The 27,629-nt window shown below is 43.9% G+C and overlaps 1 protein-coding gene across 2 annotated transcripts in view; it reads left to right on the forward strand.

Annotated features, from left to right (window-relative positions):
* hsd17b4 (hydroxysteroid (17-beta) dehydrogenase 4) overlaps window positions 1–27,629 on the forward strand; it is a 220,068-nt gene that overhangs the window by 54,275 nt on the left and 138,164 nt on the right. For both annotated transcript variants that reach the window (XM_068029896.1, XM_068029897.1), the window contains exon 11: window positions 12,373–12,501. In XM_068029896.1, the coding sequence (XP_067885997.1) occupies window positions 12,373–12,501 (129 nt within the window). The remainder of the gene's footprint in view (window positions 1–12,372; window positions 12,502–27,629) is intronic.

A 27,629-nucleotide genomic window follows, 5' to 3' on the forward strand; every position in this document is an offset into this window, starting at 1 on the left:
GTAACTTTCAGGGATTTTGTTAAAGTTTCCCGTACTCTCAGCGTAGGTTTACAGGGTCTTACTGCTGCAGTTAAAGCCACAGCCTGGTCTGTTGTGCTTTCCATCAGGGCCCATTCTACTGCAGTGGTCTGGTGTGCTGTGATTAATCCTACAAGTTTTCCCTGTGATTTCCAGCAGTCAGCTCAAAGGTGACCTGCCTTGTTAAAGTGAAAACGCACAAGTCTTTGATTGTCGCTCCTGCTCTCAGCACTCTTGTTTTTGGTCTGAAGAGGGCCCTCTATGTCCAGCTTTCCCTTCATGCCCAGGGCTGTTCAAGCTCCTGTCACCCTTCCGCCCTTTCAGGTTTGTGGGGTGACTAGGGAAGGGTTTTCCTTTGGGTAAGGGCTTGTGTACAAAGGTAAATTCAGCAGCCAGAATTGAGGCCTGCCTCGCTCTTTGAGTCTTTTGTTCCTATATGTGGTTTTTAATAGAAAGGGAAAGTGAGTTTTTAAACAGTTAGGTTTTCTATTGTGGGCTGTATCTTAAGTTCCCGTATCGCTAGTTGAAAGTAAGGTGCTGCTTAACTCTTTGAAACTTGAGGTCAGGCTGTTTCTGGAGGGTTTGGAATTACTGGTGATATGCTTCTGGTACTAGCTCATCTGTCCCGAGGATAGCATTTTTAGCCATCTCATAATCTGCTGAACTTTCATCTGGCATCGGTGAATAAACCTCCACGGGCTTTTCCTGTTGAATTGCTTTGTAACAATAGCGTCCAGCTCTCGGCCGGCCATTTCAGCTGTTTTGCAAGCTTTCCAAAAGTGACGGAAAATGCTTCCACGTCCGCGTCATTGAACTTTGGAATCAACTGGGAGAACTTTAAGAGCTCAGCACACGGTCCTGAGCTAGGGGTAGCTTCCTCACTAACTCTGCCTTCACTGGGTGTACTGGGTCTTCCCCTAGTTAATTCAAGCTGCCTTAACTCCCTTTCCTCCTCCTGCTTCTGGACAGCTCTCTTTCTTTTTCCCTTTCTTGATACTCTCTCCTCTTTCTGTCTCTGGAAAGTTCTCTCTTTCTTGAATTCTAATTCTAGTCTCCTCTGTTCTAATTGTATTTTGGCTAACACTACCCTGTCTGTTTCTGACTCTAACCCTAATCCTGTTTCTGAATCTTCAGGTTCAAGTGAAAAATGGTTGGCCCCGAGTCTTAGAAAGTAGTCCCTAACTGCCCAGCTACATTCCTCAACTTTTCAATAGATGGGGCCTTTAACCTGTCCGAAGTTACTTCACTCTGGCTTAGGAAGGTACTGGCCTTGAATGTGGATATGTTAGTACTTTAGCAGTGAAAACCACAAGAAAACCTGCATTGAAGTTTTTACATTTTTTACTAGGGATCAATTTGGTTTCCCACTTCTAATTTCTTGCTTGTCGTTGGGTTACGATCTTGGATGAGCCCCCAAATTTCTGTTAAGGCCGGGGAGGAGGGGTCACAGGCTCCCCTCTTGCCCTTCTTACTTGACCACAACAGGGTTTGTTCCTTTTTTATACAGTGGTTGTGCTTACCACCTCAGTGAGTGCTTTACCTTTAGCCTTTGCTGTCATCATGAAAGAACCAATCAAACAGGTTTTCCTGAGTTTAAACAAGAAAGAGGTGAGTTTATTATACTTAACAATCTAAACCTGATCCAAAAAAAAATATACATTCGCAGACACATCCACACGAGAATCACACGCGCACACACACAAATAGATTACAAAGTGAAAGTAGATTTTGTGGTTGGATTTGAGTCTAGAATAAATGGAAATTAAATACACAGTCTGTGGGATTGGATGATTTGGTGGCCTTCCGGATGAAGTTGTATTCTTGAAGTCTTTGGCTGGTCAAAGTGCACTTTGTGGCTGGCCCTTTTGGCTCAGGGCTTCCTTGGAGGCAGACTTGTAGGTGGCTCTCTTCTCCTGCTCCCTATCAGTAGCAATCTGGTGGCTTGGCGGGTCCATAGTCTCAGATGGTTTTCAAACTTGTGGTGTTATCTGGAGAGAGAGAGAGAGAGAGGCACACAGCCTTTCTGCTGCTGCACAATTATTGGCTTGACTCTGTTTGTTCAAGGATACTCCCAGCTTTCACAGAGATGGATACATGGTCATATAACGGCCTCAGTGTATTCTCTGGAACCTTCTAATGAGATTTAGTGTTTGGAATTGGCTCCCCAGGCTCCAGGATGCCAATATTTACCCTTGGAGGGGTTGCTCTGTCAGTCAAGTTGTTAGGATTGCCTTGAATTCCATGCTAATGAAGCAATGTTAGGTAATTCAATCACTTAGAGCAAGCCATTATTCTGGGTCCGTGCTCCTCAGACCTCTGTCTCCGGTTGGATGCCTTGGACTGTGAAAAGGTGTTTCAGATGCAAATTGCGGTGGCCATCTTGGCAGCCAGTTTTTAAAAAGTTAACCAAGATTTTTCCCATTATAAGCATCATGTAAGTTGCCAGCTGATGAATTAATAGTCCTTATTTGGCATATCGTTTTTCTTGACGATCACATCCCCCCTTCATCTCTTGCCCAAGACTTTCAATCTGTGTCCCCTGGTACTTGTACCATCTACCACGGGAGCAGTTTTGCTTGTGTTATGACCGACCGCTCCATTCTAAGCCCCCAATCAAAATATATGATTCTGATTGTGGTGGGAGAAACGCAATGTTAATTTAATCCCGTCCCTCCACTGATTGCCTAACGTATCATTTTAAACTTTCCAAATTAAAGAAAGACCCAGCCAAATTATACCATCTATTAACCCCCAAATGAGCCTAACCAAACCAGGTGTCTTTGGATCAACAAATTAACTGTTTAATTGGAAAAACTTTAATTCTTAAACACTATGAAGATATAAACAACATTTAAAATAGAAAAAATTAGAATGCTTGCAGATTTACAGTCCGATGTTGCTTGAAGTCCTCACAGCCGTCTGATGGGGAAAATTCGCCAGTCTCATCCTCTAAGGGACCAATGCTTACTTTAGCTACTCTCTTCCTTTTTATAGATTTGTAGAAGCTTTTACTGTCTGTTTTTATATTTCTTGCTAGTTTATTCTCATACTCTAATTTCTCCCTCCGTTTTTTTAGTGATCCTCTGCTGGATTCTGAAATATTCCCAATCTTCTGGCCTACTTTGCAATACAATGCTTTGCAGCATTGCATGCCTTTTCTTTCAATTTGATACCATCCTTAACTTCCTTGGTTAGCCACGGATGGTGCATCCTTCTCATAGTCTTTCTTTCTCAATGGAGTATATCTTTGAGAGTTATGAAATGTTTCCTGAAATGTCTGCCACTGCTTCTTTACCGTCTTACCTTTTAACGTATTTTCCTGGTCCACTTTAGCCAACTCTGTCTTCATACCCTTGTAAATGTCTTTATTTAAGTTTAAGACACTAACTTCAGACCTAGATTTCTCAACCTCAAACTGAATGTGAAATTCCATCATGTTATGATCACTCTTGCCTAGAGGATCCTTCACTGGGGTCATTTATTAATCCTTTTTCATCACACATTACCAAGTCTGAAATTGACGACCCCCGGGTTGGTTCCAGCACATACAGTTCCAAGGCACTGCCTCTAATACACTCTATGAATTCATCCTCCAGGCTATCTTTGCCAATTTGGTTAGTCCAATCTATATGAAGATTAAAATTGCCCACGAATATTGTAGTTCCTTTCGTACAAGCCTCTATTATTTTCTGATTTATACTCTGTACTGCTGTGTAGCTACTGTTAGGGGGCCGAAAGACGACTCCCACAAATTACGTCTTTGCTGTTTCTTATCTCCACCCAAACAGATGCTGCATGTTGGTCTTCCGAGCCAAGATCCTTTCTCACTACTGCACTGATCTCGTTCTTCATTAATATAGCTGCCACACCTCCTTTTCCTTTCTCCCTATCCTTCCAAAATGTCAAATAGCCTTGTATTTTTATTTCCTAGCCTTGGTCACCTTTCAACCATGTTTTTTTTTTTAATGGTTATATCATATACCCATTTATTGCTGTTTGTGCTATCCTTCATCAATCTTGTTACGAATGCTGCGTGCATTCAGATAAACAGCCTTTAATTCTGCTTTTTTTGTACCACTTTCTCCCACTCTGATCTTAATAAAGCAAGATCTTCAAAATATAGTGTGCAAAATATGGATATACAATAGAATTGTAAACAAACCGCTAAAGTTTTTTTATTTTTAAATTTTGGTCTAATTTCTTAAAATTCCAATTCTGTAACTAACATCCTGGTTGAATGGTACATTGCTTTATTGTTGTTAATGGTCTTGTATATATTACAAAGATATTACAGGACAGAAACAGGCCATTCGACCCAACTGGTCTATGCACTTTTTATTCTCCAAATGAGCCTCTTCCCACCCTAAGTCATCTAACCCTATTATATATGTGCTGTTTTCCTTTGCTATTGCTTGCAAACAGAAGTGTAATTGAAATTTGTGTCTCTTTCCATGGAAATGTATTTGTTTGACTCCTACTCTTAATCTTTTTCTACCTGTGTCTTCCACTTTTTCTGTATTCCTTCTTTGTCTGTCTCTCTGTTTCTAAGACCTGTTCTCTTGTTTATACTCCTGCCTGAATTATATCTCAAAAATGGGGATGGTAGTATAGTGGTTATGTTACTGGACAAGTAATCCAGAGGCCTAGACTAATGCGGAGGCATGGGCCTGAATTTTATGAGCGCGTCCCAAATCGTGGCAGTGCCCTTTGAAGTTGCTCCACCCACACGGATTGTCCGTCGCTGAGCCCCTGCTGTATTATGTGCGGGGGCTCATTTAAAGGGAGGGGGCTGATGACTTAGAGGGGGTGTCCACTCCGTGTCCGGCAATGGCATCCGGCACCACCGCGCAAGTGCCGTTGCCATTTTTAAAGGGTTTCAAACACTGACAAATGATTAAAATTTTTAAAGAGACCTTCACCTTTCATTTAAATAAAAACAGCGAATTAAACATCAAAGCCACTTTTTCACTCCCCAATGAGCAAACTATATATTTATTCCCTCTGCCAACCCCAAAATACCATTTTTGCAGGTCCTGACCTTTCACCCCCAAACTTTATAATCTTTGCCCTTCAGCCCCTTCCCACCATCGCCTCAGCCAATTCAAACAGTTTTCACTGCTTCCCTCCTGTCCCTGCCCGGAGAATTTCACTCCTACCCGCTTCCCACCAGTGTCACGCTTCGGATGTCTGTGCGCAGATCCGAAGGCGTGGGAGTTCTTGCCAGCGGCCGGAATATCAGTGTGGGACGACTGTCGGGGCCAGGTAAGTTTATTTAAATTTATTTACATTCATTTCCATATTGAGATTTCCATATTGTTATGGCTCCACTGCCAAGCAGTGGGGTGGGGGGGCCACACCAGGCCTTGCTGCCGCTGGTAAAATGTAGCGGGGCCTTCCCAGCGTTGGGGATCGTGACGGGCCTCTTCTGAAAGAATTTTCCAGACCCTGCCACCCCCCACCATGACCCCCGACGTCTGAGGGCTGGTAAAATTGAGCCCATGAGGTTGAGCAAGCCAGGTCTTTGGTGTTTGTTTGTGCTTGAGAAGGAAGGGAGATTGGGTCCAGCAGAGCAAATATCTAAATAATACTTAATAATTTCACACCAACATATTCCAATTATTCAGAGTTCAGCACTAATAGAGACATTTGGAGTTTTCATTTTTTCTTCTCATTTTGCGCTGATTTTATTAAGAAAGGTTGTGAATCATGACCTAGCTGCATGGGAGAATTGAAAATAATTCTAAAAACCAGATATAAATATTCAGTGATGGAGTTTAAATTTAAGTGGACACAGGTTTAAAAATGTTGAAGTTAGGAGTAAGAATGAATATGTTCCAGCCAAAGGGTGGTGGAATAAATTGCTAGTATAAATAGCATATCAGCATGCCAGAAGACCGTACAAATAAAAAAAACCTAATGAGTTGAATTTATATAGTGCTTTTCATGACAGAGTTGAGGCCTCTGGGTTACTAGTCCAGTAACATAACCTGGATTGCAGGAGATCGTAACTAGGTGGGGTTGATCGTTGGATGGGCTTGTTTGGCCTTAATTTTTTTTTTGTTCCGACGCTTACTCTTGTGCCTAAATATATAAGTAAATGGCCATTTAGTTTCTGCTGTTAAACTCTGTTGAGCTTAATTTTTTTATTCGTTTGTGTGATGTGGGCATCACTGGCTAGGCCAGCATTTATTGCCCATCCCTAATTGCCCTTGATTGGCTTGCTAGGCCATTTCAGAGGGCATTTGAGAGTCAACCACATGGCAGTGGGTCTGGAGTCACATGTCAGCCAGACCAGATCAGGACAGCAGATTTCCTTCCCTCAAGGACATTAGTGAATCAGATGTGTTTTTACAACAATCGACAATGATTTCATGGTTACCATTAGACTAGCTTTAGATTCCAGATTCATCAATTGAATTCACATTTCACCATCTGCCGTGGTGGGACTTGAATCCATGTCCCCAGAGTATTCACCTGGTCTCTGGATTACTAGTTCAGTGACTGTACCACTACGTCACCGCCTCCCTGCAATTTAAACTGCAGGGCTTTTGTTAGACATCTATACAAAATATTTTCATGACACCGAGCAACTGAACAGCTGTTGCCATGTAAAAGATTGCAAAAAAATAAAGTTCAAAATTGCAGCTCCTTTTTAAATTATGATGGGAAATCTTGCTCCTGCATTTCAGCATATGAGGCAAGTTTCGAATGCAGCATTTTTATTGTGTTAATTGCAGTTTTGAAGGAGATAACAGGCTCATGCTTCTTTGCAGCATTTTCTTCAAGCTGTGAAGCTTCCCTTTGTTTCTCCATTTATTACATCTGTGCTATAGTGTTATCCTTTCCCTCCTTCTCAAAAAAGTCTTTGGCATTTTCTCCAATGTAATTATGTTTTCTTCTAAGATTGACAACCCTGCTGAGGTGGGACTAACTTCCCATGGTGCTTTCCTTAGTTTAAATTCATTGCAGTCACCATCCGTTGTTCAATTTTTATTTGTTTGCACATCTAAACCTTCACAGTTCTAAATGCTGTCACTAGGAAAGGAGAATACAGAAAAGTAACAGCTTGAATATAGCTCTCTTAGCACTGATCTCTGAATAATTGCAATCTTCTGTTTTTTTTTCTGAAATTATTGAACATTAAGACATCAGCATCTGTGCAAAAATTTTCAAAGTCTGTGAAGTTTTCTTTTCTTGAGGGTAGTGATATTAATCTCGTGAGGATATGTTACTCTACAATTAAGGGCATATTCTCGTCCTATTTTTCTTTAAGTGCTCCACTGGGCCATGTGCCTGTACAGTTGCTGATGTAGCTGGGCATCTGGCTACCAATAATGTACTTCATTGGCCTGTAGGAGGTGGGTAGCATCTGTTCAATTGAGATATATATCTATATGTAATGTGTGTGTATATTTTTTATATCTATAATATATAGATTACTATATATACTCATATGCATACCTGCACAGGTGGTTTGTGCGTGTGTATGTAGGCAAATTTGCAATTGGCTTGAATTTACCTCTTGGTAAAGGCCTGCTACCCGACCTGAACCTGACGGGGCCTGACGTGGTGTCGGGGCCGGGCCGGGTCCAGGTCAGACACACACAGGAAGTCTTTCATTTTGCTCTGCTGGAGTGGAGAGTGTAAAAGTTGAAGAACTTACCTGAGCTGGAGTCCGGGACATCAGGGAGGGAAACTCTGAGTCTGCACAGTGAGCGAGTGAGCATCTCCATGACGTCATCACGCTTGTGCTGCAGCTTCTTTAATCCAAAAGTGGTACAGTGAGTGAGTGCACTATGGAATCAAGGTAGGTAACCATTCCAGTGGTCGGGTTCGGGTTCGGGTCGGGTTTTTACTTCCTGACCTGAACAGGCCTTTACCTCTTGGTACTGTAGGTCAAGAATTTTGCCATATGAGCACCTTACAGCATCAATTTTAAATGCTAGATGGCAGTTGTCATTTGATTTATCTAGAATTGTAGGTGAGGCATGAGAATAAATGCAACTGTATTTTAAGACTATTTAAATCAGCATTAAAAGCCAGAGTGTTCTAATATGTGATATATTTTCTGATAAAGTGCCTTGACAGGGTGAACATTTTAAAAGGATGTGAAAGAAGAGTAAACTTATTCTCGATTGTAAATTTCTGTTTAGTGCTCACACCTTCCAGCAAGTGATTAATGACCTTGCAAATAGTAATTTACTAAGACCAGGATAGCATCTGCTTCACCAAGGATTTTTAGTTGGAGAGCATAGTTTGGAATTGGAAGCTGAAGGCAGAAAATGTGTGCATTAAATTTTTGTAGAGTGCAAGATATGTCATTATTTGTTATAAAAGAAACAACATAATCTAAGACTGTTAATCCAGCTATTTTTTTGATAAACCCATATCTATTTGCAGAGTAGGGTTGATGTATTATCATTTCTCCCCCCATGTGGTATGTTTGCAGTACATAGGAATGTTTTGTCTAGTATTGGGACAATCCAAATCTACAGGAAGGGATAAGACATTTTTGAAAAAAATTGCACCCCAACAAGTGTAAAGACCATTAAAGATTGGCTACAGTTTGTATCACTTAAACAGTAGTTATTTGAGGTCCAGACCCTGTCTGAGCAATTTGTTAGTTTTTAACTTGCAGTAGCTGCTTAAAAAAGAGAGTTTATGTGCGTCATTTTTCCTTGATACCAGGAACTTTATTTTTTAAAATAAGGATCTTAAAATAAAATATTTTATTGCTTTTTTTATTATGGCATTATTGGAGTCTATATATTTATTTTAAGAAGTATATCATTTTGCAAAGAAATCTTGCCAGAAAATGAAGTTGGGAATTTGTTAAATAAAAGAGATGCAATATCCGTAGCTTTCAAGATCTTGCATTCAGAATTGAAAAAGTTAATATATCTGACAGCATTATATTGTCACTGAATAAGGATAGTCTTTCTTGTCTCCTCAACACACTTTACATACTGCAATATTGCACTGTACAATTTTTAAAAATCCATTTTTCAATTTTCTTGGCCATAGCTGTTCAGAGATTAGAAAAGTATACATTTTAGGGTTCAAAATGGCTTGATCACAAGATTTGGGCAGTTAAACATCGGATAAGTAGTGACACTGAATTCAAGTTAACAAACACAAACCACTTTCTGTAGAGTTTACTGCAGTATTTGCCTTTTTTATTCAAATAGTGACTGGCCTCAGGTACTGATGTGTTCGCTTGGAGGGGTGGGAAGGAAGTGACTAAAGTCCAGAAATCCTGAAAAGAAGTGTATTACATGGTAATGTTTAGTAACTGTAGATATTTAACTATTCATCAGGATAATCCTAATTTGGATTTTTCCTTTGAAGTGATACCAACTTTCTTTTGAGGTTTATGTAGAACGCTATCCTTTTTTGTTCATTCAGTGTGCTGTTCATAAAAGAATGTTGAATAGACAAGCCTAATCTGGTTCTGAATGCCTTTCAGTCTCAAATATCCATAGAACCCATATGTCTGTACTGTTTCAGAGCAACTTCGGTCCACCTGAGCTTCGATCATTGTCAGGACTGTAAAACCTATAACTACTGCCTAACACAGGCAGTCTGCCAACCATGTCATTTTATCACAAGCAGCTTGTAAACCAGCAGGCTTCTTGCAAGCTTTTTGCATACTCCTTGCCCATAAGCAGTCCAACATTTTGCCAGCCATAAGAAAGTTGTCTATCAGTAATATGTAGGCATTTTGATAACCAGTTTTCTTGGATATTATGCTTAATGCTCATTTATCTTTAAAAGATACACCAAAAAATGTTCACTCTCAAAAATAAGTCAATGATAGGTGTGAGTTTTCTTGGTGAACCACAGTTTGTGATACATTGACAATTATGACACGAGCCACAAAAATGGGTGAAAAAATGCTAGATTATCAGTGGAGTAATGTTTGTGGTTGACCAGATGCATTAATGGATTTGGCTGCCTAATATATAACATAGACTTGAGGGCCTAAATGGCACACTCCTTTTCCTGTGTTCCAGTATTCCTATGGCAGTCTTTAAGGTTTGAAATTTTATTTGTTCTGAATTTTGATGTTCACTATCAGCCCTCTTTGTCCTAGTTCCTATTTCACCTGTGATTTCATACCACTGTTATATCTATTGTTGAAAATTCCATCTTCATTATTTGTAGTAGATTCTAGCTGTATTTATGGTTATATTAATCCCATGAGTTTTGAAATTCTGCTTTCATGCTTTTTGGTCAATGGTTTTTAAGGTGTACAGATGTTACCTTCATATGACTCTGGAGGCATTAAATGTGTTTTTTAACAATAAAGAAAGGAAAGTAACCCTTAGCATTTCTCTGTCTTTGTGTAAAAGTGTGCTTTTTTAATTATTTGTGGTTTCTTCTTGAACTGCTGCAATCCACATCAACAGTGCTCTTAGGGAGTTCCAGGATTTTGACCCAGTGACAGTGAAGAAATGGCGATATAGTTCCAAGTCAGGATGGTGTGTAGCTCGGAGGGGAACTTGCAGGTGGTGGTGTTCCCATGCATCTGCTGCCCTCGTCCTTCTATGTGGTAGAGGTCATGGGTTTGGAAGGTGCTGTCGAAGAAGCCTTGGTGAGTTGCTGCAGTGCATCTTGTAGATGGTACACACTGCTGCCACTGTGCATTGGTGGAGGGAGTGAATGTTTAAGGTGGTAAATGGAGTGCCAGTCAAGCTTGCTGCTTTTTCCTGGGTGGTGTCAAGCTTCTTGAGTGTTGTTGGAGCAGCACTCATCCAGGCAAGTGGAGAGTATTCCATCACAGTCCTGACTTGTGCCTTGTAGTGAGCGGGCAGGCATTGCGGAGACAGGAGGTGAGTTACTTGCCGCAGAATTCCCAGCCTCTGACCTGCTCTTGTAGTCACAGTAGTTATGTGGCTGTTCAGTTTCTGGTCAACGGTAACCCCCAGGATGTTGATAGTGGGGGATTCAGCGATGGTAATGCCACTGAATGTCAAGGGGATATGGTTAGATTTTCTCTTGTTGGAGATGGTCATTGCCTGGTACTTGTGTGGCATGACTGTTACTTGCCACTTATTGGGCCAAGCCTGGATGTTGTCCAGGTCTTGCTGCATCTGGACACTGACTACTTCAGTATCTGAGGAGTTGCTAATGGTGCTGAACATTGCACCATCATCAGCAAACATTGCCACTTCTGACCTTATGATGGAGGGAAGGTCGTTGATGAAGCATCTGAAGGTTGTTGAGCCTAGGATACTACCCTGAGGAACTCCTGCAGTGATGTCCTGGGACTGAGATGAGTGTCTTGGAGACTGAGAGACTCTCCACTGATTATAACAAGCAGAGTTGTGAGGTGTATGGAAGCTTTAGACAGGGTGCTCAGTCTTCATGTCCCAGTTTCCATTGGTCTGGAAAATTATGCAATTTTCAGCTGTGATGAGCTCCGAAAGAAGTGTACATGTCAGAAAAAAAAAATTCAGTCAGCAAGAAAGCAAAAACTTGCATTTAGATCATGTCTCTAGGACATCCCAAAGCATTTTGTATTCAGTGAATTATTTCTGAAGTCTAGTCACTGTTTTGGAAGCAAATGTGATATGCAATTTTTATTCGGCATTATCCATAAACAGCAAATGAGATGACTGATCACATTGCTGCTGCTGGTGAGGTAAAATGTTGGCAAAGATACCCAGACTTCCTGCTGCTCTGAATACTGTCCTGGGTTCCTTTGGGTCCACCTGAACAGGCAGATGGGACCTTGATTTTACGTCGACTCTGATAATGCAATACTCTTTCAATACTACATTGAAATGTCAGCATAGATTATGTGCTGAAGTCTTGGAGTGGGGCTTGAAGCTGCAGTCTGTTGATTCTGAGGCAAGAGTGCTACCAATTGAGCCGTTGACCCTATAATTAAAGGGAGGGGGAGTGGAAGCAGTGATTCTTTTTTTAAGGAATAATTTATGTCGACTTACCATGAACCAAATCCCTTTAATTTTCAAGATTGATGTTTTCTAAGAAATGTATTTATTTCTTCACAAAACTCCATTAAAGTACATTGATATGAGGTGTTCAATATAAAACATGAAGCATATTTGAATCCTCAAATCAGCAGTACACTTGAAGGTTCAGCTTATTTCGAATTTCAATTTAATCATTTTATATTTGGATGCTTTTTTAAGTAGCACAAATGCTTGTTCAAATACAGGTACTGAGAAATGTCTAAAAATGGAAACTTCAGTAAATTTTCAAAAAGCTGATCAGAAGTTCAAATAAATTTTTTTGCTTCTGTATATACGTTAGTCTTGGAAACAATTTTCATGATACTTGTTTTGAATCAGTAATTGTGTAACTGTCCTTTATTTTCTCTGTCATTAGTGCGTTGGGAGCGAACATTGGGTGCTATTGTAAGGCAAAAGGATCAACAAATGACACCTGAGGCAGTGCGTGACAACTGGGAGCGAATTTGTGACTTTGAGAATGCTACTAAACCCAAAAGCAACAGAGGTAATTTTTGTTGGAGATTCTGCCAAGGTTAGGAGTTTGTGAATTATGAAAGTGTCCAGAATCTGCCTAGGGCACAGTTCTAAAATGAGCCACTGTCAATGATCTGGCTAACATAAGCAGTAATGTTCCTCGATGCTGTTAAAAGTGAAAGGACTAGTCCTTAACATTGTGTTTTAACCAATTGTCAATTTTAAAGGATGGTCACAAAGTTGTCATAAACAGTGTGCCAGTAATGTTGTGGGCAGCGAGACTGTCCGGAACAAACACATCTACAGTAGATGTATCTGTCTTGGATCTCATTGGCTCAGTGTCTCTGAGCTGGAGTGCAAGTTAGAGACACACTGACACATGAGAGGGCGAGAAGTATCTGGACAGTTTGCTTCAGACCTCAGTCACACCTCATAGAGAGGTATACGATCAGAATGTACTTAATGTGACTGATAGTTTACAGAATAAGGGGAACCCAGGTAAGATGGAGAACAAGGATCCGTAGAAACTGATCCTATCCAACAGGAACGGTGTTCTTGATACGAACGAGGATAAAGGCTGTTGGAAGGACAGCTGAAATGCTGATCTGGCATCTTGGAACAGCAGGCTGTTCAAATTGAGGAGGAGGGGGAACATAATGCAGTAGTTGTAGGGGATTCTGTAATTAGGGTGACAGATAGCATCCTTTGTCAGCAGGATCAAGGGTTCCACGGGGTTGTTGCCAACCTGGTGCCAGAGTGGGAGGCTTGAAAGGATGTTGGAAATGGGAGGATCCAGACATTGAGATCTCATGTTGGAAACAACAACATGAGAGGTTCTGTTTGGATGGTACCAGGAACTCAGAACTAAACTAAAGAACCGGACGTCAAGGGTTGTAATCAGTGTTCCCTCTAAATCATATGGTTGTGCAGCAACCCAAAAATTGCATGCAGGCAGTGCACAAGTTGGCTCCTTTGAGTTACCACACGCGCATGGTGGCACAAATAGAAATTAAAAGGGCTGTGCACTTAAATCACCTGCACATTGCAAGAAAAAAATTAGAGGGTGTGTTGGTTGTAATCTCTATCACCCAAGCCGCATGCTAATTAGTATTGGAATAAGCAAGATAATTGAAGTGAATACATGGCTAAAGGAGTGGTGTTGGAAAGAAGGGTTCCTTTTTATGAACACTGGTACTAATATTGGGACAGTAAATTACTCCACTTGAACCAGGCTGGAACTGGGGTCCTAGTGAAAAGAATAAGTAGGCTGCTTGCGAGGACTTTAAACTAGAAAATGTGGCGGTGGGTTGGTGTTGGTCGAGGCTGGTGGTTGGAGGGCTCAGATGGAGAAGATAGTATAAATAATCATTTGAAAACAAACACGAGACTAGAGTAACAGTCAGAAATTATTTTAGGAGCTACAGGTAGAGGGAAAGCGAAAAGATGTAAGGCAATTAAACTAGGAGAGGGAAGTAAGAAACATGCAAATAAAATATTAGAGCAAGTTAGGTTATGTGGCCCAAATAAACATTTTTTATCCAAATGCACAGAGCCTAAGGAACAAATTGAATTAATTGCAGGCGCAGTACGACGTGGTAGCCATTACTGAGAGATGGCTGCAAGATGATCAGGATTGGGAACTAAATCTACCAGATTATATGGTCTACAAGAAAGATAGGAAAAATGGTAGGCGGGGGTGGGGGGCAGGGCCTTGGTGATTAAGGATAGAATTACTTCAGTGATCACTGAGGATCTAATGAGTCGTATGCAGGCAGTGAAAACTTTATGGGTATAATTAAGAAATAGAAAAGGATTTAAGCCTAGTGGGAGTTGTATATTGGCCTCTTGGTAGCAGCTGTGAACTGGTTAATTGCAGAAATAAAGAGATTAAACAAGTAAGTAGCAAAGGCAGAGTGATTTTAATGGAGAAGTTTAATCAGCAGACCGATGCATGTCAAAGTTCAGTGTGTTCAGGATAGTTTTCTGCAACAGAACCAAGAAGGGGACGCACCATATTAGCCTTAGTAATGTGCCAAATTTTGTTAACAGCCTAACGGTGTGTGAACATTTATGTAATAGCGATCATAATATGATTGAGTTAAATGCAGCATTTGAAAGAGTGTAATCTGAAATAGCTACTAAGATTCTAGATTTAGATAGGGCTGATTTTAATGCAATAAGTCAGAGACTGTCCATAATAAACTGGACAAATCTGTTAATGGCTAATGAGTTAGAAGATTAGTGGGAGGTATTCATATAAAGACTTCAATGTGTTGCAGGACCAGTTTATACCCTAAGAGACAAGAGCACTACTTGCCAAAAAAAATGCAGCCGTGGCCAGCTAGATAAGACAACATAAAACTAAAAGATAAAGGATGCCTGCTCCCCAGAGGGTGAAGTCTCACACGAGTTCTGCTGCAGATGACTTGAATGAGGACTTTGGTGTTGTGTGAAGAAAATAAACTGAACATTTAAGGTGAAATGCTTTGTGCATTGGCAGGCCTGTCAGAAAGTCTGTGGTCACTGTCAAGGAACATGGAGGAGTCTAGCACAAACTTGGCACAGCGTTTTATGCACAGCTTGGAGTCCATTCTTTCTACTGTGGAAGTGGTGGCCAATTCCATAGGAACACTTACAGACTCAACCATAATGCAGTGTTTGATGGATGATGTGCCAGCTTCCATTGCAGCACAAGCAGATGCCACCTGACATCTGAGTGCTACAGTAGAAGCTCAGACTGAAGTCATGCAATCTCAGCTTGTTGCCATACCAGCATTGCTTGCTACTATGCAGACTCAGACTGCTGCCAAAATGGCTGTGGATACCAGTGTCAAAAGGGGCTTGTAGGGTGTCACAATGATCCGTTCTGAAACAGATTACTAGGCTTGCTGAGGCACCAACCCAGGGAGAGTGGCAGCGGCTCTGTGGAGCAGAAACCTGATCTCTTCTCCCACCCCTGCCACTCTGCCAGTGCCCTTGCTGTTATCTGTCAGGCAACCAGTCCCGACTGCTGCTGCACATGCTGAAGTGGTGCAGTCTGATGTCTGGCCTTCTGGGGTCAGACCTGCTCAAGGGCATCCTAGTAGGCCATCTGCAGACTCTTGCACTGAAAGGCTGCTGCCACAGGTGTAATATTGCATAGGAGCATGAGGCCAGGCAAAGGTACCCGCAAGATAGCACTAAGGAAATGCACAAGGGTGATTAGTTGACTTTTTGTGGAATGTTTAGTTTAGTTTAGTTTAGAGATACAGCACTGAAACAGGCCCTTCGGCCCACCGAGTCTGTGCCGACCATCAACCACCCATTTACACTAATCCTACACTAATTCCATATTCCTACCACATCCCCACCTGTCCCTATATTTGCCTCCCACCTACCTATACTAGGGGCAATTTATAATGGCCAATTTACCTATCAACCTGCAAGTCTTTTGGCATGTGGGAGGAAACCGGAGCACCCAGAGGAAACCCACGCAGACACAGGGAGAACTTGCAAACTCCACACAGGCAGTACCCAGAATTGAACCCGGGTCGCTGGAGCTGTGAGGCTGCGGTGCTAACCACTGCGCCACTGTGCCGCCCTTGGATGATTTGTTTGATAAAGTTGGTTTAGAGTGGATGTTATGTGATAGCTTTTATTTCAGCATTGTGACCAAGAGGATGCTGTAACAGTCTGTGACAGAGGAAAGGAAAGATGTACTACTATTCTGGAATGGGGAAATGCAGTTGTGTTCATTGCTACTTTAGTTGGATGAGATGATCCTGGATAGCCAGGCTGGAAAGGGGATGTGTTTGTGTCTTCATCGTCATCCTCCCTGTGATGTAAAATGAATGCTTATGAATGTGAATAATCCTGACAATCATTTTGGTTGGATGTTGTGTCAAAATCTTTTTTAAGCATGGCATGTTTCAAAATATTCCCCAACAACAGTCCTTGCATCTAAGGGAATCTGGAGGAGAGGAACTGAGGGAAGGGATGATAATGCTGGTCATCATTATTATTTTTGTTCCCTCAGTTAAAACAAAAATTGTACAGACCACTAAGAATTTTGATCCTCTTTGGCCTGTTGTCCATCCATTTATTTCTGATTCCACCTCTGAAGCAACTTGGGACTTTTTTTCTACATTAAAAGTGCTATATAAATGCAGAAATAAAGACAAAATGTGTTGGAAATATTCAGCAGGTCTGGCAGCATCTGTGGAGAGAGAAGCAGAGTTAACGTTCCAGGTCAGTGACCTTTCATCAGAACTGGCAAAGGTTAGAAATGTAACAGGTTTTAAGCAAGTGAAGCGGGGGTGGTGCAAGAGATAACAGAAGGGAAGGTGTTGATAGGACAGAGGGTCACAGAGAATAACTGACCAGAAGGTCATGGAGCAAAGGCAAAGGGTGTGTTAATGGTGTGGTGAAAGATAAAGTGTTAGTGCAGAAAGGGTGTTCAATGACAGAATAATGAACAGCCCTGGCCAAAAGCACAAACGTGAAGCAAAACAGTGGGCAGGCACACTTAAAAAAAAATGAATTATGAAACCAACTAAAATAACAAAAAAAGAGAAAAAAGAAAACTCAAAATAAAAAAGAGGGCCTAGTCATGCTCTGAAATTATTGATCTCAATGTTCAGTCTAGTAAACTGCAGCGTGCCTAATTGGTAAAAGAGGTGCTGTTGCTCAACCTTATGTTGATGTTCACTGGAACACTGCAGCAAGCCCAGAACAGAGATGTGGGCATGAGAGTGGGGGTTGTGTTGAAATGGCAAGCGACAGGAAACTTGGGGTCATGTTTTTGGACTGAACGAAGGTGTTCCGCAAAGCGGTCACCCAATCTGTGTTTGGTCTCCCCATTGTAGAGGAGACTGCATGGTGAGCAGCGAATACAGTATGCTAAATTGAAAGAAGTACAAATAAATTGCTGCTTCACCTGAAAGGAGTGTTTGGGGCTTTGGATAGTGAGGAGAGAGGAGGTAAAGGGACAGGTATTACACCTCCTGTGATTGCATGGGAAGGTGCCTCAGGGAGGGGACGAGGTGTTGTGGATCATGGAGGAGTGGACCAGGGTGTCGCGGAAGGAACAATCCCTTTGCAATGTTGATGGGAAGGGAGGGGAAGATGCGTTTGGTCGTGGCATCATGCTGGATGTAGCGGAAATAAGGAGGATGATGCTTTGGAAATGGAGGCTGCTGAGGTGGAAAGCGAGGACAAGGGGTTGCGGTTCTGGGAGGGAGGGGAAGGGGTGAGAGCAGAGGAGTGGGAAATGGGCTGGAAAAGGTTGAGGGCCCTGTCAACCAGAGTTGGGGGGAACCCTTGGTTGAGGAAAAAGAAATACATATCCGAAGCGCTGTTGTGGAAGGTCGCATCATCAGAGCAGATGCGTCGGAGACGGAGAAACTGGGAGAATGGAATGACATCCTTATAGGAGGCAGGGTGTGGAAGTGCAGTGGAGGTAGCTGTGGGAGTTGGTGGGCTTATAATGAATATTAGTAGACAGCCTATCCCCAGAGATGGAGACAGAAGTTGAGGAAGGGAAGGGAAGTGTCGGAGATGGACCATGTAAAGGTGAGAGAAGGGTGGAAATTGGAAGCAAAGTCGATAAGGTTTTCCGGTTCGGGGTGGGACCAGGAAACTGCACCAATACAGTCATCAATGTACCGGAAAAAGAGTTGGGGAAGGGGGCTTGAGTAGGACAGGAACAAGGAATGTTCCATATATCCCACAAAGACGGGCATAACTAGGACCCATGTGGGTACCTCACTTCTTTCAAGTAAAAGGTGTTGCTATGGGTCCCAACTGAGTCTACCCTCAGGTCCCCCATCCCCCAGCCAGACTAGTTTAAACCTTCCCCAACAGCACTAACAAAACATCCCGCAAGGAACTCAGTCCCGGCTCTGTTCAGGTGCAACATGTCCGGCCTGTACGGGTCCCATCTCCCCAGAGCCGGTCCCAATGTCCCTGGAATCTAAAGCCCTCCCTCCTGCACCATCTTTCCATCCACGAATTCATCTGTCTTTATCCTTCTATTTCTATACTCCCTTGCATGTGGCACTGGGATTAATCCAGAGATTACTACTTTTGAGGCCCTGCTTGCTAATTTCTTACCCAGCTCCCTAAATTCTGACTGCAGGACCAATTCCCTCTTTCTGCCTATGTCGTCTGTTCTGATGTGGACCACGACTGCTGGCTGTTCACCGTCCGCCTTCAGGATGCTCAGCAGCTGCTCAGTGACATCCTTGACCCTGGCACCAGGGAGTCAACACACCATCCTGGATTTGCGTCTGTGTCCACAGAAACGCCTGGCTGTTCCCCTGACTATTGAATCACCTGTCACTATGATATGAAAAAGCAGAAGAATTCTGTTTTCTTCACCTTAAGAACACAAAGCACAGGACAAGCAAAGGGCATTTGATCCATTAAATATGCACTTCCATGTATGTATATATATATATTATCCTGTCATGGAATCTGCCTATGCATTTAGTCTAATGTGATGTTCATCTTAAATAGTGAAAACTCCAAAGGTTACGTAGTAAAACTGTAGAATGTTCACCCTTCCTACTAAATCCATAGAAAACAGTTTCCCATGTTAGAAATGCAGGAGCCTTATTTCATGCTTTATTTAATTTCAATGGCTATCTCGTGTTCTTTCTTGTAAAGTTTAAGGCACAATGAGGGTGTATTCATCCTACAATTATGTATCTGGAGCCTAAATCTGGAGTTGGGCCTGACCTGACTCTGGTGTGAAATAGAGTAAGACTCCCAACATGGGAGAGTCTTTGTGATTTTCTCCACAGTTGAATTCCGCCTACATCCCTATTTTCTAACCTCCTCCAGCCTTAAACCCTCCGAGATTTCTATGCTCCTACAATTCTGGCCTCTTGCACGTCATGGATTTTCATTGCTGTGCTATTAGCGGCTGTACCTGTAGCGACCTAGGCCCTATTGCCACCCAAAGCCTTTCTGTCTCTCTACCTCTTTTTCCATTAAGATGTTTCTTAAAACCTACCTCTTTGACTAAACTTTTTATCATCTATCCTACTATCTCCTTATGTGGCTCAGTGTTGTTTACATGCTGGGTGGAAGGTTTTTGGGTTACCTCTTTATGCTGACTGCCATTCTATTCTCATATTCACTCTTTTCCTCTTCATTTCACCTCTCAACTTATTCTAATTGGCCTGGTTCCCGCTTGAAGAGTTCACCTGAGATGCTTCATGCACCCTTTTTTTTTGTTTGATATTCGCTGTCCCCATAGTTATCCAAGATGCCCTGGCTTTTGGTTTCCCTGCCTTTCCCTCTTGCTGGGATATACCTAGCCTGTACCTGGAACATCTCTTCTTTAAAGATCACCCTTTATTCTGTTACAGTTCTTCCTGCTAAATTTTGGTTCTGTTTTTGCCCTGGCTCGATCCCCTCTCATCCTATTGAAGTTGGCCCTCTTCCAATTTAGAAGTTCTACTTTAGATTGTTCCTTATCTTCTCCATTACAAAACTAAACCTTTATGATATGATTACTTTTACCCAAGTCTTTCCCCATAGACACTTGGCCCACCTCATACCCCAGCATCAGATCCAGCAACACCTCCTTCCTAGGTGGGCTGAGAATGTACTGGCCAAAGAAGTTCCAAACGCATTTCAGTAATTCCTCCCCCTTCTTTCCCTTTAAACCCCATCCCCCAATAGCATGAACAGCATGAACATACTCTTTTGCTTCTCAGCTCTAACCAAATCGATTCTGTCCTTGTCCTCTGAAGGATGCCCTCTCTTTGCAACACTAATAATGTCCTCCCGAAATGGTACTGCTACCCCACCTCCCTTTTTTCTTTCCCTTGCTTTTCTGAACACTTCTGTATCCTTTTACTATTAAGCATCCACACTCTCAATTTTTAAGCCATGTTTGTTATTGCACTATGTCATATTCCCACATGGCTATTAGTGTTTGAAGCTCACCAACCTTATTTACCACACTTTATGCATTTACGTGCATGCATTCTAAACCTTTCTATGTAATCTTCATCGTACTTCTTAGTTTGTTCCTATCTAATATGGTAATTCTTCCTTCTCTAGTACTATTCCAACACACTCTTTATGCACCTTGTTCCTTTTTTCCACTTCTATATGCTGGGGGCCACGGCCATGTCCTCCTCCCCCCCCCCCCCCCCCCACCCCGCCAATGTAGTTTAAACCTCCCCGTTAGGACGTTGATCCGTCCCTTTTGAATAGGTGCCTCCCTGCCCCAAAACTGTCCCCAGTGCTCCAAGAATCTGAAGCCTCCCCCTACCCCCCCTTGCATCTTGTCTCAAGGCCATCAATCCTCCCTGTCTTCCTATTTCTACTCTTGCTGGCACATGGCACTGGAAGTAATTTGGAGATTGCTGCCTTTTGAGGTTCTACTTTTTAACTCTCCCTAACTCCTGAAAGTCTGACCATAGGACCTCAATACCTGTCCTCTCTTATCTCATTGCTCGTGATGTATGCCAGAACTTCTGGCTCACTCCCTTCCCCGTATAGAATATTCTACACCTCTCAGTGATGTCTTTTACCCTGACACTAGGGAGGCAACACGTCACCATGTGGGTCTCAGTGATGGTTGCAGAAATGCCTGTCTTCCACCTAACTGAGGAATCTCCTATACCAACTATATTTCTACGGTTTGCTGTTTCCTGCCCACTGCCTGCCCCCCCCCCCCCCCCCCCCAAATGTGCAGTTGCTTGCCCATTGGTGCCATGGTTTGGACTGCGCTGCTTCAAGGTGTCGTCACTCACAGCAGTCTCCAGTGAGAGTGGCACATACCCTGAAGACTTCTGCACTCCTGCCTCTTCCTATTCTTCTGGATGGTCACCCATTTACTATCCTGAACACACTCAGAAATTGCTCCCCCTCTTGTATTTTTTATTCATTCATGGTATGTGGGCTTCGCTGTCTCGGCCAGCATTTTATTGCCCATCCCTAATTGCCCTTGCGAAGGTGCTGGTCAGTCGCCACCTTGAACCGCTGCAGTCCATGTGAGGTGCTGTTAGGAAGGGAGTTCCAGGATTTTGACCCAGCAACACTGAAAGGATGGCAATACAGTTCCAAGTCAGGGTGGTGTGTGGATTGGGGGGGAGCTTGCAAGTGGTGGTGTTCCCATGCATCTGCTGCCCTTGTCCTTCTAGGTGGTAGAGGTTGCGGGTTTGGAAAGTACTGTCTAAGGAGCCTTGGTGTGTTGCTGCAGTGCATCTTGTAGATGGTATACACTGCTGCCTCTGTGTGTCAGTGGTGGAGGGAGTGAATGTTTGTGGATGGGGTGCCAAACAAGCGGACTTTTGTTTTTCCTGGATGATGTTGGGTTTCTTGAGTGTTGTTGGAGGTGCACCCATCCAGGCAAGTGGAGAGTATTCCATCACATTCCTGACTTGTGCCTTGTGGACAAGCTTTTGGGAGCCAGGTGGTGAGTTACTTGCCACAGGATTCCTAGCCTCTGACCTGCTCTTGCAGCCATGCCACTTATGTGGCTACTCCAGTTTCTGGTCAATGGTAATCCCCAGGACGTTCATAGTGGGAGATTCAGCGATTATAATGTCATTGAATGTCAAGGGGAGATGGTTAGCTACTCTCTTGTTGGAGATGGTCATTGCCTGGCACTTGTGTGGTACGAATATTACTTGCTGTTCATCAGCCCAAGCCTGGATATTGTCCAGGTCTTGCTGCATTTCTACACAGACTGCTTCAGTACCTGAGGGGTCACGAATGGTGCTGAGCATTGTGCAATCACCAGTGAACATCCTCACTTCTGACCTTATGATTGAAGGAAGGTCATTCACGAAGCAGCTGAAGATGGTTGGGACTACACACTACCCTGAGGAACTCCTGCGGTGATGTCCTGGAGCTCAGATGATTGACCTCCAACAACCACAACCATCTTCCTTTGCACTAGGTATGACTCCAACCAGCGGAGGGTTTTCCCCCTGATTCCATTGACTCCAGTTTTGCTAGGGGTCCTTGATGCCATACTTGGTCAAATGCTGCCTTGATGTCAAGGATAGTCACTCTCACCTTGCCTCTTGAGTTCAGCTCTTTTGTCCATGTTTGAACCAAGGCTGTAATGAGGTCAGGTGCTGAGTGGCCTGGCGGAACCCAAAATGTTACAGTAACATTATCTCAAATGATATTTGGGTAACTAAAGTCCCCCAATATAACCACCCCATAGTTCTTGTGCAAGGGAGTAAACCCTAACAGAAAATACGGAGCGGAACCCCGAAGGAGGTCATGTGTCACCTTTGGCATGTTTCCGGCCGTTCCGGCAGCCATACTGGTGCCAAACATCGTGCTCTGCACTCCTTTGGACCCCACCTGGAAGGCCGAGAGGGTTTTGACGCTTGGGCAACTCACAACCTCCATACATCCGCCCAGGCATGCGCCATGGAGAGATCACTCAGTAGTCGCCTCACAGCGACCAAATCAACACGGAAGGCAGCAATTACGGGTTATAAGTCCAGCTCAATTGGCGTAGAGGTTGGGCGCCACGGGTTGCCTTTGTCAGTGGGAGAGGTCATCGCATCTCACTGGACAGCTACCGCCCGCCTCAAACCGGACAGCCCCCGGTCAGTAAGGTTCTGTCCCGCCACAGTCCACCTGTTTCAATGGGCGCTTGGAGCTCAGGGTCATTGCCCGACAAGTGGACTGTAACACCGCACCAAACAGCACGACCAAAAAAGGGAAAGAAGGTACCAGCCCTTCGTTTTGCAAGCTGGAACGTCAGAACTATGTGTCCTGGCCTGTCGGAAGACTTTACACAAATCAACGATTCTCGGAAGACCGTCATCATCAACAACGAGCTCAGTAGATTCAATGTGGACATTGCAGCACTTCAGGAGAGACACCTCCCTGCGAGCGAATCTCGAAGAGAGCAAGACTACACCACCTTCTGGCAGGGTAGGGATCCTGAAGAACCAAGACAGCACGGAGTGGGCTTCGCCATCAGAAACTCTTTGCTCAGCATGATAGAGCCACCCTCAAATGGCTCGGAACGCATACTGTCCATCCGACTGTTCACCGCCTCTGGTCTAGTACAGCTACTCAGCATCTAGGCTCCAACACTCTGCTCCTCACCTGAAGCTAAAGACCAGTTCTATGAGGAACTCCATAATATCATTAGTAGCATCCCCAACACCGAACACCTATTCCTGCTTGGGGACTTTAATGCCAGGGTTGGGGCCGACCATGACTCATGGCCCTCCTGCCTTGGGCGCTATGGCATTGGAAGGATGAATGAGAATGGACAGAGACTGCTTGAGTTGTGTACCTATCATAACCTCTGCATCACCAACTCATTCTTTCACACTAAACCCTGTCACCAGGTTTCTTGGAGGCACCCAAGATCACGTCGTTGGCACCAGCTGGACCTCATCGTCACAAGTCGAGCCTCTTTAAACAGCGTTCAAATCACACGCAGCTTCCACAGTGCGGACTGCGACACCGATCACTCCCTGGTGTGCAGCAAGGTTAGCCTCAAAGCAAAGAAGCTGCATCACTCCAAGCAGAAGGGCCGCCCGCGCATCAACACTAGCAGAATTTCTCATCCACAGCTGTTACGCAAGTTTCTAAATTCACTTGAAAAAGCCCTCCAAAACACTCCCACAGGGGATGCAGGGACCAAGTGGGCCCACATCAGAGACGCCATCTATGACTCAGCAATGACCACCTATGGCAATTGTGTGAAGTGGAATGCAGACTGGTTTCAATCTCACTTTGAAGAGCTGGAACCTGTCATAGCAGCTAAGCGCATTGCACGGCTGAACTACAAGAAAGCCCCCAGCGAGTTAACATCCGTAGCACTTAAAGCTGCCAGAAGTGCTGCACAAAACAGCCAGGCGCTGCGCAAATGACTACTGGCAACACCTATGCAGTCATATTCAGCTGGCCTCAGACACAGGAAATATCAGAGGGATGTATGATGGCATTAAGAGAGCTTTTGGGCCAACCGTCAAGAAGATTGCCCCCCTCAAATCTAAATCAGGGGACACAATCACTGACCAACGCAAGCAAATGGACCGCTGGGTGGAACACTACCTAGAACTGTACTCCAGGGAAAATGTTGTCACTGAGACCGCCCTCAATGCAACCCTGTCTCTGCCAGTCATGAATGAGCTGGACATACAACCAACAAAATCGGATCTCTGTGATGCTATTGATTCTCTAGCCAGCGGAAAATCCCCTGGGAAGGATGGCATTGCCCCTGAAATCATTAAGAGTGCCAAGCCTGCTATACTTTCAGCTCTGCACGAACTGCTTTGCCTGTGCTGGGATGAGGGAGCAGTACCACAGGACATGCGCGATGCCAATATCATCACCCTCTATAAGAACAAGGGTGACCGTGGTGACTGCAACAACTACCGTGGAATCTCCCTGCTCAGCATAGTGGGGAAAGTCTTCGCTCGTGTCGCTTTAAGCAGGCTCCAGAAGCTGGCTGAGCGTGTCTATCCTGAGGCACAGTGTGGCTTTCGAGCAGAGATCCACCATTGACATGCTGTTCTCCCTTCGCCAGCTACAGGAGAAATACCGTGAACAACAGATGCCCCTCTACGTTGCTTTCATTGATCTCACCAAAGCCTTTGACCTCGTCAGCAGAAGTGGTCTCTTCAGACTACTAGAAAAGATTGGATGCCCACCAAAGCTACTAAGTATCATCACCTCATTCCATGACAATATGAAAGGCACAATTCAGCATAGCGGCGCCTCATCAGACCCCTTTCCTACCCTGAGTGGTGTGAAACAGGGCTGTGTTCTCGCACCTACACTGTTTGGGATCATCTTCTCCCTGCTGCTCTAACATGCATTCAAGTCCTCTGAAGAAGGAATTTTCCTCCACACAAGATCAGGGGGCAGGTTGTTCAACCTTGCCCGTCAAAGAGCGAAGACCAAAGTATGGAAAGTCCTCATCAGGGAACTCCTCTTTGCTGACTATGCTGCATTAACATCTCACACTGAAGAGTGTCTGCAGAGACTCATCGACAGGTTTGCGGCTGCCTGCAATGAATTTGGCCTAACCATCAGCCTCAAGAAAACGAACATCATGGGGCAGGACGTCAGAAATGCCCCATCTATCAATATCAGCGACCACACTCTGGAAGTGGTTCATGAGTTCACCTACCTAGGCTCAACTATCACCAGTAACCTGTCTCTCGATGCAGAATTAAACAAGTGCATGGGAAAGGCTTCCTCTGCTATGTCCAGACTGGCCAACAGAGTGTGGGAAAATGGCGCACTGACACAGAACACACAAGTCCGAGTGTATCAAGCCTGTGTCCTCAGTACCTTGCTCTACGGCAGCGAGGCCTGGACAACGTATGTCAGCCAAGAGCGACGTCTCAATTCATGCCATCTTCGCTGCCTCCGGAGAATCCTTGGCATCAGGTGGCAGGACCATATCTCCAACGCAGAAGTCCTCGAGGCGGCCAACATCCCCAGCATATACACCCTACTAAGCCAGCGGCGCTTGAGATGGCTTGTGAGCCGCATGGAAGATGGCAGGGTCCCCAAGGACACATTGTACAGCGAGCTCGTCACTGGTATCAGACCCACCGGCCGTCCTTGTCTCCGCTTTAAAGACGTCTGCAAACGCAACATGAAGTCCTGTGACATTGATCACAAGTCGTGGGAGTCAGTTGCCAGCGATCGCCAGAGCTGGCGGGCAACCATAAAGGCAGGGCTAAAACGTGGCGGTTCGCAGAGACTTAGCAGTTGGCAGGAAAAAAGACAGAAGTGCAAGGGGAGAGCCAACTGTGTAACAGCCCCGACAACCAGTTTTATCTGCAGCACCTGTGGAAGAGTCTGTCACTCTAGAATTGGCCTTTATAGCCACTCCAGGCGCTGCTGCACAGACCACCTCCAGGCACTTGCCCATTGTCTCTCGAGACAAGGAGGCCAAAGAAGAAGAGAAGTTCTTGTGCATCGCTGTGATTTTTCCTGCAGATTTGCTCCTCTATCTCTCACTGTGATCATGCCCTTTTTGTTTCTCAACTCTAACCAAATTTATTCTGTCCTGTGGGGTGGCCACCTCCTGGAACATATGGTCCGGGCAATCCTAAAGCGAGGAAACCCTGAGCTTGAGCTCAAAAGCTCGAGACACTTCTTATATAAGTGGCCCCACAACACACATGAAGTGTCTTTAAATTCCTATGTGGCACATGGATCACAAGCAACAGGTCTCAGTTGCCCATCCATGAGAAAAATTGGGCTGATTCTGGAAAGCTTTGCACTGATCAATAGGAGTACAGTTCTGGTGCTATTTGGCACTAAATCCACCATAGAAGCCAATATTTCTGAACCTAAATTCCAAGGATATACTTGAATTTTTCCACCTAATTTCCTTGTATTATTAGCTCTCCAACTTCTTCCACTCTTAAATAATGACTGACCATTTTGTTTCTAGTTTATGATTGTTAAGAACATAGAAGCTACCTGTAAGGTATACGATTCCACTCATAACGAACTTGTTGCATTATATTTCAAAGGACTGACCTGATTTACCAGAATAATTTGAGTACTCCCGCAGTGTGTCATCTATGATGTCCTGTGGGACTGATTAGGAAATATATAATTAGTGGCACAGTTCTAAAGTGTGTCATGCTAGGCCTGCCAAGAATGAGGCATGTTAATTTTGTCATGAACATTGATTTTAAACTGTTACTAGAGTGAAGAAAGGACTTGTTAAACAGATCAGCCGTGGCTGGAAAAGACATCTGCATATTAACAGATGTTGATTGACAGATGGTGGCCATTCCCTGACGCATCCAACCCACAATGGACCTTGATCACCAGGTATTGTGTGTAAGAGGAGCATTCCAGAGACTGCTAAGGTGAGACAGTCCAAGACGTGGTCAGACCAGTTAGTCACATGACTAACCTGCTTGGCAACCTGGGGTTTTCTGAATTGTACAAATAGTTTGAATTTAGTTGTCTGTTTGCTCCTGGACTGTGAAGATCTCTCCTGTCTGATCCCATCTCTTTCTCACAAGCCTCTGAATCCACTGAAGACACATGAACCCCAAGAGAGAAAAGTCTCCGACAGCGAACAAGGTTTAAGAAGAATACTGGGCCCCAACGAAAAGTAAGATCTACCTACAATCAAGGACTCTACAGTGAGCTTGAAGAACTGAAACAAAAACTCTTCAGATATTGTTTCAAACTTTT

This window comes from Heterodontus francisci, chromosome 4 (assembly GCF_036365525.1).
Source record: "Heterodontus francisci isolate sHetFra1 chromosome 4, sHetFra1.hap1, whole genome shotgun sequence".
Classification (NCBI taxonomy): Eukaryota; Metazoa; Chordata; class Chondrichthyes; order Heterodontiformes; family Heterodontidae; genus Heterodontus; species Heterodontus francisci.